At 40.7% G+C, this 14,800-nt stretch overlaps 1 protein-coding gene across 3 annotated transcripts in view; it reads right to left on the reverse strand.

Moving 5' to 3' along the window:
• The window catches only part of LOC137331595 (SH2/SH3 adapter protein NCK1-like), a 187,034-nt gene that overhangs the window by 33,043 nt on the left and 139,191 nt on the right, over positions 1 to 14,800 (reverse strand). Inside the window, exon 1 of one of the 3 annotated variants that reach the window (XM_067995498.1) lies at positions 9,168 to 9,272. The exons of the other annotated variants lie outside the window; for them this stretch is intronic. Coding sequence (XP_067851599.1) covers positions 9,168 to 9,201 — 34 coding nt within the window. The 5' untranslated portion in view covers positions 9,202 to 9,272. Of the gene's footprint in view, positions 1 to 9,167; positions 9,273 to 14,800 lie in introns of those variants that run through there. 3 annotated transcript variants of the gene reach the window in all.

A 14,800-nucleotide genomic window follows, 5' to 3' on the forward strand; every position in this document is an offset into this window, starting at 1 on the left:
GCAGGTCCAGGTGCTGCAGTCACTCGGATTACTTGGCTCCCAGCAGCCATACTTCCTCCCATATTTCTGTGCTCACAAAAGCAGGTAAAGACATGATAAAGGACAACCCTGGACCTTCCTAAATGGCCAAGAGTTAGCATATCCTGCACAAACATTCACAGAATCTGTCAGTGTTGAACTTCAAAGCAGAAAACCACGAATGGGTCAAAAACTTGTGATATTCAGCAAGTCAATCCAAGGCGTGTTTTTATTTGGGGGGTGGGGGAGGAAAGAGTTGTATGAATTTCAATGAAGAGCTACTGTATGACCAGCCCAAATTCAACAATAATTGCAGTTCTAGAGTCTGGTAGTTGCTTTGGAGATAACTTGCCAGAAACATCATCAGTGTCCAGACCAGTCCTAGTTTCCTCCAGCCATATGTTATATAAAAAGAAACATCCATACCCAAAGCTTGCACTTTTAAAAGACTCTCAGCCATTTAATGCTACTTTCCTTCCATAAACAAATGGGAATTTAATACTTGAAACTTTAGGCAGAATTTCTTAAGTGAAATTACTAAAAAATAAAAACAATAATGTATAGCTACATCATACTGAACTTTATAAGTAAAGGTTTTTCCCAATAATAATCTTTCCCTGACTGCTGTTCTTGCTGATTTCCTCAATTCACAAAATTTTACAAAAAAAGGTCAGGTCAGGTCCTGGATCAACATCATTCTGAGAAATCATAATACCACGACTGTAATACAGTTCTCCATCCAGAACTGTGCAAGTTTCACATAACTGTCCCACTCTACAGACCATCTTATATAAGTTATGTATTTATAGGACAAGTCACGGAAATGCTCAACTACTATTAATGGAACATGTGACAGACTGATACAAGCAACACGGCAGTTTTAGGTTGCAGAGTATGACATGAGCAGTTGGAGACTGGTAATGTGCTAGCTGTGCATCGCTCATTATACTGTAGTTCCTCAGCCTGATGGCACCAGGATGCAGCAAAGAAGCTCAGTGCATGCAAGGTTTGATGCAACTGCAGAACTCCAGCGGATAACTTTTAAACATTAGGGAAATACAGCAGGAAAATCCACTTCAAACCAAGAGTAAAAAGATTCCAATCTTATTCATCATTTAGATAATGAAGCAGTCCATGCCCACATGCAGCAATGATGTGGAGATGCCGGTGATGGACTGGGGTTGACAATTGTAAACAATTTTACAACACCAAGTTATAGTCCAGCAATTTTATTTTAAATTCACAAGCTTTCGGAGATTTTCTCCTTCCTCAGGCAAATGTTTCAAGAGCTCCTTGAAGCCTACGCATTTATACATATTGAACAATACATGGTGTTTACAGACTGCCCCTGCAACTGCCCGTTGCCAAGGCAATCACCGTGTTCAGACAGAGAGGTGTCATCTGCAGAACCCCCGAACTACCTCATACGTTGCAGGAAAGGATGCCCCAGAGCATGGTACATTGGCGAGACCATGCAGACGCTGCGACAACGGATGAACGGACACCGCGCAACAATCGCCAAACAGGAGGGTTCCCTCCCAGTCGGGGAACACTTCAGCAGTCATGGACATTCATCCACCGACCTTTGGGTAAGCGTACTCCAAGGCGGCCTTCGAGACACACGACAACGCAAAATCGTCGAGCAGAAATTGATAGCCAAGTTCCGCACCCATGAGGACGGCCTCAACCGGGATCTTGGGTTCATGTCACGCTACACGTTACCCCACCAGCGAACAAATGTTATCTGTTTTTAATATAATGGGTCATTTGCTGGCTCTCTCTGCCTTCCGGATGTTTCTGCCTCTCTCTGTGTTTTTTTTTCTCTGTTTTTTTTTCCCTGTTTGTTTTTTTGTTGAATGTGTATTCGGGGGTTCTGCAGATGACACCTCTCTGTCTGAACACGGTGATTGCCTTGGCAACGGGCAGTTGCAGGGGCAGTCTGTAAACACCATGTATTGTTCAATATGTATAAATGCGTAGGCTTCAAGGAGCTCTTGAAACATTTGCCTGAGGAAGGAGAAAATCTCCGAAAGCTTGTGAATTTAAAATAAAATTGCTGGACTATAACTTGGTGTTGTAAAATTGTTTACACATGCAGCAAGACCTGGACAACATCCAGGCTTGTGCTGATAAGTGGCAAGTAACATTCACGCCAGACAAGTGCCAGGCAATGACCATCTCCAACAAGAGAGAGTCCAACCACCTCCCCTTGACATTCAATGGCATTACCATCGCCGAATCCCCCATCAACATCCTGGAGGTCATCATTGACCAGAAACTTAACTGGACCAGCCACATAAATACTGTGGCTACAAGAACAGGTCAGAGGCTAGGTATTCTGCGGCGAGTGACTCCCCAAAGCCTTTTGACCATCTACAAGGCACAAGTCAGGAGTGTGATGGAATATTCTCCATTTGACTGGATGAATGCAGCTCCAAAAACACTCAAGAAGCTTGACAGCATCAAGGACAAAGCAGCCTGCTTGATTGGCACCCCATCCACCACCCTAAACATTCACTCCCTTCACCACCAGCACACCATGGCTGCAGTGTGTACCATCCACAGGATGCACTGCAGCAACTCACCAAGGCTTCTTCGACAGCACCTCCCAAACCCGCGACCTCTACCACCTAGAAGGACAAGGGCAGCAGGCACATGGGAACACCACCTGCACTTTCCCCTCCAAGTCACACACCATCCCGACTTGGAAATATATCAACGTTCCTTCATTGGCGCTGGGTCAAAATCCTGGAACGCTACCTAACAGCACTGTGGGAGAACCTTCACCACACAGACTGCAGCGGTTCAAGGCGGCAGCTCACCACCACCTTCTCAAGGGCAATTAGGGATGGGTAATAAATGCTGGCCTTGCCAGCAACGCCCATATCCCGCGAACGCATAAAAAAAAAATTTGTGCACTTCAAAAATTGGGTTTTCCATCAGAATGTTGCTACCAATGTGAACTTAAAGCAGTTTGAGACATCCCCTTAGAAAGGTCTTACCCAGTTGGCCTTACTCAGCTTGGGTATTATTGTAGAAGCGGATAGAATCTTTATACCGCAGCTTTTGGATCAAAGCCACCCAAAACCATTTCACATTATTGTGCAAGTCACATTGTAACTATAGCCTTGAATAAAGAGGTAGGGAATATTTGCCAACTTACCTGCAGGTTCTCATTTCCAGTCTTGGAATAGCTATTAGTGTGAACCTTTTACCAGCACGTCCTACATTAAAGATAAGCTTAACAGCAAGACCATAATCAAACAAAAATAGACACCGAGATAAAGGAGGAGATATCAGGACGATTGACCAAAAGATTGATCACAGGAGGAGAGGCGGAGACCTTTAGGGAGGGAAGTCCAGAACGTAGGGCCTAGACGGACGAAGGCACAACCGCCAAAGGTGTTGTGAAGGCAGTGGGGGATGCACGAGAGGCCAGAGTTGGAGAAACGCAGAGTTCTCAGAGGGCTGTAGGGCTGGAAGAGGTTAGAGATAGGGAGGGGTGAAACTATGGAGGGATTTGAACATGATGATCAGAATTTTGAAATCAAGGCATTTGTGGAACAGGAGCGTCAGCAAGTAGGTCAGTGAGTACAGGGGTGATGGGTGAAAGGGGACTTGGTTCGGATCAGGATACAGGGAACAGAGTTTTGGATGAGCTCAAGTTTATGAACGGTGGAAGATGGGAGGCTGGCCAAAACAGCAATGGAATACTCGATTCGGGAGGTACCAAAAGCATGAATGAAGGTTTCAGCAGCAGATGGACTGAGGCAGGGATGATATTATGGATATGGAAGTAGGCGATCTTGGTGATGGAGAGATTATAGGGTTGGAAGCTCAGCTCCGGGTCCAATAGAATGGCGAGGTTGTGACAATCTGGTTCAGCCTGAGACAGTGGCCAGCGAGGGGGATGGAATCTGTGATGAGGGAAGGGAGTTTGTGGCGAGGACCGAAGACAATGGTTTTGGTATTCCCAATTGGAGGAAACTGCAGCTCATGTCGACCAAGCAGTCTGACAATACAGATGCAGTGGAGGGTGTCGAGAGAGGTGGTGGTGTGGTAGAGCTGAGTGTAGTCAACATACATGTGGAACCTGACGTCATGTCTGCACATTGTTGCTAAAGGGTGACATGTATAATCCTATAGCCCAACTTAGCATTGTATCTGCCAGAAGGAAAGTCATGGTACTACAACTGAAATCCACCGGTTGGATGACATGTTTAAGATATTTCATGATTTGTCAACAATTTATGACAATAACATGGCGTAAAGCAGTGCAAAAGGAAGCATGTACACAAATAATTAGATAGTTCTAGGTGAGAGAAATTCTGATAATTAAAAAATTAGAAAATCACAAAATATACATAAAGCCACACCTGCCTCACAAAACCAAAGCAATACATGTAAAATCTGCTTTAAGCACATAGCAATCCCCCCATTTTCACAGCAATGATCCACAGACTCATTCACAAAACACAGCCTTTTAACAATAAAATGAAAGCCAAGTGCTTCCTTCCATAAACAAATGGTAACTCTGCTTCATGCTCCATGCAGAAATCCCCAGTAAACTCATTCACTAAAAGTAAATCAGACTACAGCTCCTACTTCTAGTTTCCAGAACAAATATGGAACATTCAAGCTGGCCAAAACTTACATAAATAAGGAACTCAGCCATTGGTCAGAGCTGCCAGCAACTGCAGGACGCTTTTATACTACACGATTAATGTGATTAAACAGAAGAGACAAATTACTTGCTTTTCCTCTTGACTATACAGCCACTTGTGTCGTTAGCAATGTACTTCTGTTTATCTGCACCGCTCCCAGTAACAAAGGGTTAACCTTCTGTCCCTTCCCTGAGCCTTTTCAATTGTGTTTTATTAAGAAGATGGAGAAAGTGCAAGGCAGAAACACAGAGGAATCTTTATATGATAAAAGACTAGTCAAAATTTTATAGAATATTGAGCACTGCATCTCAAAGCAGGTTTTCTTCTAATGTCCCAAGCAGAAATGGAATGATTCAAATCCCACACTGTACCCCCAATTGCTCCTTAGAACAACAGCTTCATTGTATCGGAGAATTTAGCCATTAAGTACAAATTTTTGCGGACTTCAGTTCTGAAATATTTTCTTGCATGAGAAACAAGCAATTTGCAAAAGTAGATTTGATTAGCTAAACAAAAGTAGTTGATATCTTTTTCCACAATATATCAACATCTGAAATGAACCCTAGCATACTATCAAAGTGCTAATGGACTTCTGTTATATACACAGCATTACAATTATTTGCTAGTGCTTTAGCAAACCAGAATTTATGCCAGATATATAAATGTTGTTCCAGAAAATTTACACAAATTCCAATCGTTCAGCCAATTTGATCAGAATATTTTTCTTACAGACCGGTGGAGACAGATGGACTCAGTCTCTGATTTTCCCTCCCTCATGGAATATGCAGTGACCTAGCTGGGGCTGTGTACACACCATGTGGGTAATCAATGGACACAAATCTGCATTCTTCCACTCTGAGGCACAGCATGTGAGTACACAGACATGCTGAGCCACTGACTCACCACAAACTCTGCAACGTGCAAGTATATGTAGCCTTATCAATGATTGGTGGGTCAAGGAAAGGGAAACCAAACACTACTAGATCAACAGCAAATTATGGCAGCCCCACAGGAGCGATTTCTGGTGAATTACTGGCCCTCTAACATTAATTCTTGTTATATCACACATCAATGTCTAGCCATTCACATTTTTAAAAAAAGTTGTTTTATTTAGTTTTGCACTTAGCAGCACGAGTGTATATAAGTTGCATAGTGACACATGGATAAAAACATGAAAATAAAAGATCCTCGTAGCCTCAGATAATGTTCCTCACCTCAGAATATATGTGTTAGGGTACCTGTTTAACGGTTGGTTCACCTGTTGGCAGCCCTGCTCAGTGATTCTTCTCTAAATTGCTGTATTGCTATGGTTAGTGGTGGCCAAGAGCAGGACTTGGTCTCTGGCTGAGTGGGGGTTTGCATCTGGACAGAGGAGCAACGAGCTCAATTTGGGTGAAAGAAAATATAAAGAAAAAAGAAAATTCTGCTAGGTGGTCATTTAAAGCAGAATTTATTCTGGGGTTCTTGTATTTCCAACCTTCAAAATCAGCACTGCATAACCTCTGACGCCAGCCTAGAATTCCACAGTGCTGTTAGGTAGGGAGTTCCAGGATTTTGACCCAGCGACGATGAAGGAACGGCGATATATTTCCAAGTCAGGATGGTGCGTGACTTGGAGGGGAACGTGCAGGCGATGGCGTTCCCATGCGCCTGCTGCCCTTGTCCTGGTCCTTCTAGGTGGTAGAGGTTGCGGGTTTGGGAGGTGCTGTCGAAGAAGCCTTGGCGAGTTGCTGCAGTGCAACTTGTAGATGGTACACACTGCAGCCACAGAACGCCAGTGGTGGAGGGAAGTGAATGTATAAGGTGGTGGATGGGGTGCCAATCAAGCAGGCTGCTTTGTCCTGGATGGTGTCAAGCTTCTTGAGTGTATGTGTTTTGGGGAGGATGATTACCGCATCGCAAAGGAAGATCCATAAATTTTAAAAATTATACAATGCTTCTACTCTACTGCTAATTCTACATCAATCTGTTTCCTTTCTCTACATCTGGAATCTATTTCTGATATTCTGAGATTCCTCATTTGCTGTTCATTGGAGCTGGTTTGTTATATTTACATTGATAATTAATTTTATACTCAAATACATTATAACAACAGTTGGTTTGTTGCACTCCGGCGCTGGTACATTGGGTACCTGAATTTCAGAGACTGCGACTTCATTATTGTTTTTTGAATGCATAATACTTGCATAGAATTTGCACGTCTGTGCGCGTGTTTATGCTCCATCTTACTTCATCTCACCCCATCAACGTAGCTTTCTATTCCTTTCTCCCTCATGTACTTATCTAGCTTCCCCTTAAATGCATCGAAGGGGATTCTACAATCCTAATAGTTTATTTATATATGTTAATACTGTGCTACATTAGTACTGCGTGTGGATTTAAATCTTCCCAACAGTTTATTTACTTGTTACCCATGAATAAACAGTACAGCAACACATTCCACTGTTCAGCAATAAAGATGGCATTGTACAAGTGTGGGAATTATACAATGAATGACCTCTACTGAAATTCAGCATTAAATACTCTTGGTTCTGAACACAAACGTTAAATGGACAGGTTAATTAATGCTTCTAAGTGCTTCAGAACTCAGTATTTCAAAGCAAACTGCAGTAGCTGTATTCCAAACCTTACTGTTTGTTGACCATGAGAAGCGCAGCAAGAACTGAGTGCGGTGGTGTTGACCCTCCCACCAAGGAAAAGAAGCTACATTCACCTGTGCGATCAGTTAATCGGATGAGTTAAATTCTGAACGGTGGAAAGGCTGTGGTTCGAAACAGTAATCTTTAGTAGGGCCAATATACAATTAAAGTCTCTGGACACATCTACACCATACTGTCGTATCCTAATCTCCACTGATCTGATGAGAAAAATGTTAATCTGAAACAAAAATCCCACAACCAGTAACTGAGAATTATTAAGGTACAAATTGCCCTGCAGCGTTATGAGGCGATTGGAAGGAAACATTAATGGAATCCAGGTCTATGCAGCTGGACAAGAAACTATATGACGATATATCCTGCACAGCAAGAATTGCAACCATTCCAGCACACTAACTGCTGCTGCTAGTGACAGATGAAGCCCTAGGCAATACCTTGACTGCAAAAGTGATTACAGTTTGAGCCTCTAACATCCTCCACCGCATCTGGTAACTGGCTTCATTAGTTTAATTAAAACTGGGTTGCCTTTTTTTAAATTTTTGTTGATTTTGTGAAAGGGATGTTCCTTTAAAGTCCTAATCACTGTTCCTCGTTATTTTAGCAACTTGAAACTATACATCCATACAACTGAAAAACATCAATCTCACTGCAACAGTGGCTAGATTTTCATTACAAGGTGAACATAAATCGTGCGGTTCTGCATGCTAAAACTGTCATTTAGAGCAAGTCAGCACAGGGGAAAAAGCTTGCACAACATCATTCCCTGTACATTCCCGGTACTGCAGATGGTGCATTTGCATCAAGAATGGGAAATTAATTTTTGAATGATTCATGAATTTGGTGTGCACTAAAATACATTTACAAAATATGGGATTAAAATGAAGTGCTTCTCTTCACTCAATGCATTCTCAGCATTTTGTTAATAGGGAATATCATGCAATATTCATTTAATTTTTATATGTGTTTTCAGCAAAGTCAGGAAGGAGCCCAATTGAAGCCTGAAGTACCGTAAATGCTCTGTGGGATTTAATATACATTCTATACTAGTAATATTGACTGTAACTTTGTGTTTCTTGCAGTAGATATTTTATAGCTGCACTTCCTCCACCTTCCTCTTTTTTTCCTCTCTCAGAAGACACTGATTCATGCCCAAAAACATTTTCTTGCCTCAATTCCTTGATATCTAATATAAATAAATTAAATAGTGCGGCTCGCCAACATTATTTGTCATCAATGTCAGCAGGAAGAGCACATGAATGCAAGGAAGCAAACCACCAAAATGTTTCCATGACATGCTCACCAGATGTCATGACCAGCAGTGAAGTCAGTCTTCCAAGGTTTCCAAGTAGGTTTACCAAAAATCCCACAAATAAAAGTGTGCAGCTTGAAAGTGGGAAGGAAACGTTTTGATTTTAAGATTCTGCAAGTTGTTGATACCAAATTAGAGACATTTTTGGAACCATGAAAATAATTTTCATTCCGTGCTTAAACTAAAAGTTGTACAAAAACATTTCAGTGTTGGAATGCGAGAGTACAGCTCTCAGTGTTAACGTATTACTTAAGAGTTGAAAAATAAGCTTAAAAAACTTATAGCAACTGTCTATTTCCTACCAAAGGATACCAACTACTTCACAACAACTTGTGAAAGGCAAAATAATTCCAATAAAACACTCCTGCCATTAAAACCTAAATGTAAAATTAGATCAAACATATGCACCTAGATTAATTCAGCAAAATGTAAAGCTTGCAGTGACCATTTGTTTCCAGCTGCTTTTCATTAAACTGACTGGACAATAGATTACTAATGTATTAGAAACGAGTAACTTACCGAAGAACTGCTTGATAATATTAACAGGTTCCATTCCGTCCGTTTCCCTTTGCCTCGGTATTCACCTCAGGTAAGTGAAGTCCGACAGAAACTTGCAGCAGTCACGCAGCAATTATCAGCATAGAAACTCCCCACCCAGGAGCATGTGACTTGACAGCCAATCAACCCCAAAGGATTCCGGATAACTCCCAACTACTCATTGTAAAGGGTTTGGTTTGAACGCTTACAAAACATGTCTGACAAGTGAATCATGTTGTCATGGTAACGGTGGTTACATCACTTCAGAATACTTTACTTACTAGTTACAAGAATGGCAATCAATCAATTAGAATCAGTGACCAAGACAAACACAGTATCAACATTTCAACTCCCTCTCTCCTTCCTCCAGTCCCCTCCCCTCAGAAACAAATTGTTCCATTACTTAATTCAGCAGTGATTTTATTCCAGTTGATAACATCCAAACTCAGTAACAGTTTCCCACCTATCTAGTTCAACTTAGTTTCTTTTGTGGACAAGAGGCTTGATAGTGAAATTTGCCCAACTGATTTTAAAACAATGATTTACATCTAGCTAGTAAACAGTATGGTGGAGGCTAGTCACTTTTTTTGCTAATATATTAACAGGTTTATTTTGCTAACTTACCAGTTCCTTTTCAGTTTCAATTTAAATGAACTGTCAAAATGCCAAAGCCAGAAGAATGAAAAAGTCCCATAATATATTCACACAATAGACATGCCTAGAATTACTGCATTTTCCCCCAAATGCTCTGCAATTATATGTGCATTGTCAGCACTTCTGTAGACCACATCAACTTCATTGCCAGCTGTAACTGACTAAACTGAAACATCAAATTTTGTATTGGCCCCTCTGACGAGTTCATCCAGTAAACAGCTGAAACACAGAGACCAGGAAGGACATAGATTTGATCCCCAACCTGTGCCGAGTTAGCCGATTTCAGGCGGATAGTAGTAAGAGGTGCTAGAATTGATCTAGCATCCGTGGGACTACACTCCATCAAGCAGTCGATATTTTCGGGAGCAGAGGGAAGTGGAAAACAGTAGTGACAATTTTGCAACATCTACATTAATAGCTGTCTGCAGAAATCTGCACAATTCAATCTGTTTATAACTGTAAAATATTTCAGTGGAAAATGCTGCATTTTATATAAAAAAATACAACTTATATTTTTAAGAATACACGTTATTCTTAAAAATATAAACACAGCTCAGTTTCTGTAAAAGGGTTTGCAATTTGGCTCACCGGTTTTAAAAGCTTTATATTTCTGTGATGTTGACAGCATAAATGCATGACAAGAAGGATCTTGTATTTATAATGGCACCTTAACACGTCCTCAGAATAGTGCTATACAATTAATGGGTTACTTTTGAAGTGCATTCAGTGTTATGTAGGCAAAAATAGCAGGCAATTTGCATGGCAAGGCCCCACAAACAAATGAATGATTAGATAATCTGTTCTTAGGGATGCTGATTGAGGGAGAAATGTTTGCTACGACACCAGGAGAACTCCGACCTCCTCTTCGAGGAGCAGGGATCTTTTACAACCTCCTAAATCAGGCAGACAGGACCTCGGTTTAAATTTCAACCAAAAGATGGCACCTCTGACAATGCAGCATTCCCTCATTACTGCACTGAAATTTCAGCCTAATTTATGTGCTCAAGTCTACAGTGAGACTTGAAGCAACAACCTTTGGTTCAAAACACAGGAATACTTTCAACTGATCAAGTGAATTTCTGGGCTCATCTTGGTGAAATATGTGAACACTTCCCATTCTGGGTACACCCGCAGTTAGAGGTGAGGCGTACAGTACCAGTCAGATGGAGAAAAAATAATTCCCTATACTCTTGCCTGGCTGAATGCAAACTCAGAAGAGCACTCACTGTACCAGTTTGACAATTCTTTTTCCTACACTGACTTATGTTGTCAGTCTTTGAGCATGCAATTTTATTTAGCAAGATTAGTGCTAGTGTATGAGCAATTTTGTGCGGTGGACCTATGCTTACAAGGAACTGGACCGAGACTGCCCAAACTGATTTTACAAACAGCTGTCATTCTATCAGAGTTAATTCACTGCGTGAAAAGATCATGTTGTAACCCAAGGCTCCAAAACAACTCTCACAAATATCCCACCGAGGGCACCTCTGTGGCAAGTAGTGCTCCCTTTGTTCAATTATGGCTATCAAGCAATCACAACAGTGTCTACTGATCCCAACAACTGTTTTTCAAACACCCAACAATTAACGGTGCTTTTAACTTACTACACACAATGAACAGAAATCCTCAAACTAAACAATCCAATCTCTATAGACCCAACAGCAACGTGGACTTATAATTTTTATGGATCCTACTTTCTGCTGTTGCATCAACTCCCTCCTTCTGCGGCCTAAATATCCTAAGCTGGTTCAGTGAGTCAACATGCTTGTGCTGTGAAACAAAATAGCATTACACTGCGAGCATGTTAGTGCATGTGCATGCCTCAGTGTAAAAATCTACAATATAAGTCTGCTTAACTCATCAGTTGGGCATTTAGAAGAGTTGTCACTGGAAGTCATGCACATCAGCTGCAACATTAAGAGAAACAGTTGTCGTCTTATCTCATCAGTTCTTGGATTCTTCTGCACATACGTAAAGTGTCCCTTTTCCATTTACCCAACAGGATTCCGACACACCTACAGAAGACTTGCGGTGGATAAATAGGAAAGTGATGCAGATAGTTTGCTTTGGTGTCACTCTGCTAGGACCTGAACTGTTGGCAACTGGACACAAAAGTGACTTCACATTAAGCTTGTACAGCAAAATTACAGGGGGCAATTATACTGGTTAAAAACTGGTCCAGAGAGCTTGTTAATGTGGCTATTATGTGGCAATAGAAGTTTATGCAAATTTTAATTACACCAACTATACATTAATTTTTTAAAAACTTAATTCAACACTAGTCTCAATAAGTCAAAGTTCTCCGTTATTTACATATAGTGTACATTAGTTAGACTCCTGGGTATGAACTCTTGGCTACAAGATACAATCTTAGTCTAGATTCTTGCCATAAAACAAGCACATTTTCTATTTGAATATATAGAAAGTGAACCTACAACTGAGCAAAATGTTTTCTTTAACTGCATGTTCCCAATGAAAGAATTTTGCAAGATTAAGTCTGAGAATTGCTTTATCCCCAAATTTTCAGCTATTATATACTGTTATCCTCAATAGTCAAAAAGTGAAACTTCAAATTTAAAACACAAACTTATGAGTGCATTTACATTATAGGAGTGCAACCAGCCCTACACCCATTGTTCTCTCTCTGTCGGCTGCACTTCTATTTGTACACGTGCTGAGCTTCGGGGGTGTTGATGGCATTAGACACAAGAAAATGTGAATTTACAAATTTGCCGAATTAAGGTCATTTACTCTTACAAACTAAACACAGAATCACAATCCCAGATCATGAGGATGTACCTGAAACCACTTCCTAAAACTTCTGCTATGCTAGAATGCGAAGTCCGATCATACAACACTGCTAAATAAAGAACGGAGCAAAGCACCAGCGTACATGGTTAAGAATGGTACATGGAGGTCAGTCTCCCAAATTACTATAAATATTGCATATGTACCTCCAAGGTGGTGTGACTCCTGGGAATTTCTCAACATCGGCCTTGAGAGAGAATCAGCGAGCAGAGACTAAGCAAATGAACAATGCACTATTCTGTCTATCCTTGAAAACATGGGCAAATTGGCAGCTTATTGTCATCATATGATTGAAGACATGGTCAGGGTAGGGCCATATTTTTTTTAAAAAGGGTATATTCTAAAAAAATATTTAATACATAATATCTGATCCATAGGACTTCGATGTCCCAGAAATTGCTTGGAGCGGCGAACCAACAGTGCTTGTCGCTCCATAGGTTTATACTAACCCACTAACTTACTGTATGCACTTCCTCTAATAGGAGATGGAGAAGAGCTCAGCGTTAGGTTCAGCGAAGTAGGATCCATGTGAGAAGAGAGAGGATCACACTCTCCCCTCGAACAATCAGATTGCAGCATTTTTGACAAGCTGCAAACAGTTTCTGCAAACTGGAACGTAAAATCCAGGCAGTGAAAGGTACAACACTAAAATCATTTGTAAAAAAGTTATAGACAACGAAAAAAAGAGGGTAAGAAATAATCGAATTAAAGAGACGGAGGGAAAAGTTGAAAAAAAATAATTTTTAAAATAAATTTTTTTCAATGACCAAGAACTATTAAAATAGGGAATAATGAGACTCCACATTTTTTAAAGTTAATTTTTTAGTTGTTTGGCAGTCATTAAGACTTAACACGCTGTTAAAACTAAGTTTAGAGCTGGTATTTTTAAGCGTACCTGTTTTGTGACTATATTAGTTACTTTCCGGATGAGCAGAAGAGCAGGTTGGCGCTGGTCCGTTGATTCGGTTGATTGCAGCCAGCAATATCCTTTCAATGCGAAGCTGTCATATCGCTGGCAAACTAGGAGGAGCAAGTTCCGGATTTTTGCATTTGACTGCGCAAATGTGAACGCTCTTCCATTTCGCCACTAACAAAGGTGAGTGCTATTGAGCTCACCATTCTTTAAGGAATTTCCGGCTCAATATTTGCCAGGAAATGCAGGAATATCCCAAAGTGACTGTCTAAATTTTCTCTCCCTGTGGGAAAGCGAGGGGGGCAATTCATGACAATTCCCAACATGACAGCGACATTTATAATGCACAACCACAAAATCTGGCACTAATCTAAAAAATGCCCATGGGAGTCCAAGGGACCCCCATGTTTAAAATACAAGTTAAATATGCATATTAATAATTTAAAACACACCAGCACAAAAGTTGCCTGTGTAGTGTAAAACTCAAGCTGTACAAGACCACCGACACAGGATGGGCAGTTCACTCTTCTTGCCTCCAGAATCACATGGGCCCTGACTCTGGACTTAGAGCAACTTTAACATTGTTGTGAAGTGGAAACCACTTGGCAGTAAGACTGAAGTTGTAAACGCAATGTTAATTTCATTTGAGGTTGCAGCTAAAACCTTTGGATTATGGACCTACACTAATTCTAACTTGGAATCATAACTAAATATGTCATAAATTTACCAACTTGATTCTCGGTAAAACTGTGACCCATCGTAAACTAATGAAAATAGCAGTGCTCGACTAAAGATTAGTTATTCAGATAAGAAACAAAAGTGACTCATTAAAAGTGCAGCTCATCCCTCACTTATTATTGCAAAGGTCTGAAACAGAATTAGGTTGGAAAAGGGTCAAATTCCGGTATTAATTTGGGCTTATTTGGTCTTCAAAAACATTTTTTTATCCTGAGAGGTCATTAAACATTAGAGATTACTGGTAAAACCAACCACAACCTTTTGCTGCTCAAGAAATCCATCCATCCAAACAGAGTTCAAACACAAGAAAAAAAAATTAAGACTGCAACAACTTGCATTTGTATAGTGCCATTAACATAATAAAACATCTCAAGGCACTTCATAGAAGCGTTATCAAACAAAATTTGACAGCTAGCCACAGAGATATCAGGACAGGTGATCAAAAGCTTCGTAAAAGAGGTAGGTTTTAAGGGGAAAGGTAGGCAGGCAGAGAGGTTTAGGG

Source organism: Heptranchias perlo, chromosome 13 (assembly GCF_035084215.1).
Source record: "Heptranchias perlo isolate sHepPer1 chromosome 13, sHepPer1.hap1, whole genome shotgun sequence".
Classification (NCBI taxonomy): Eukaryota; Metazoa; Chordata; class Chondrichthyes; order Hexanchiformes; family Hexanchidae; genus Heptranchias; species Heptranchias perlo.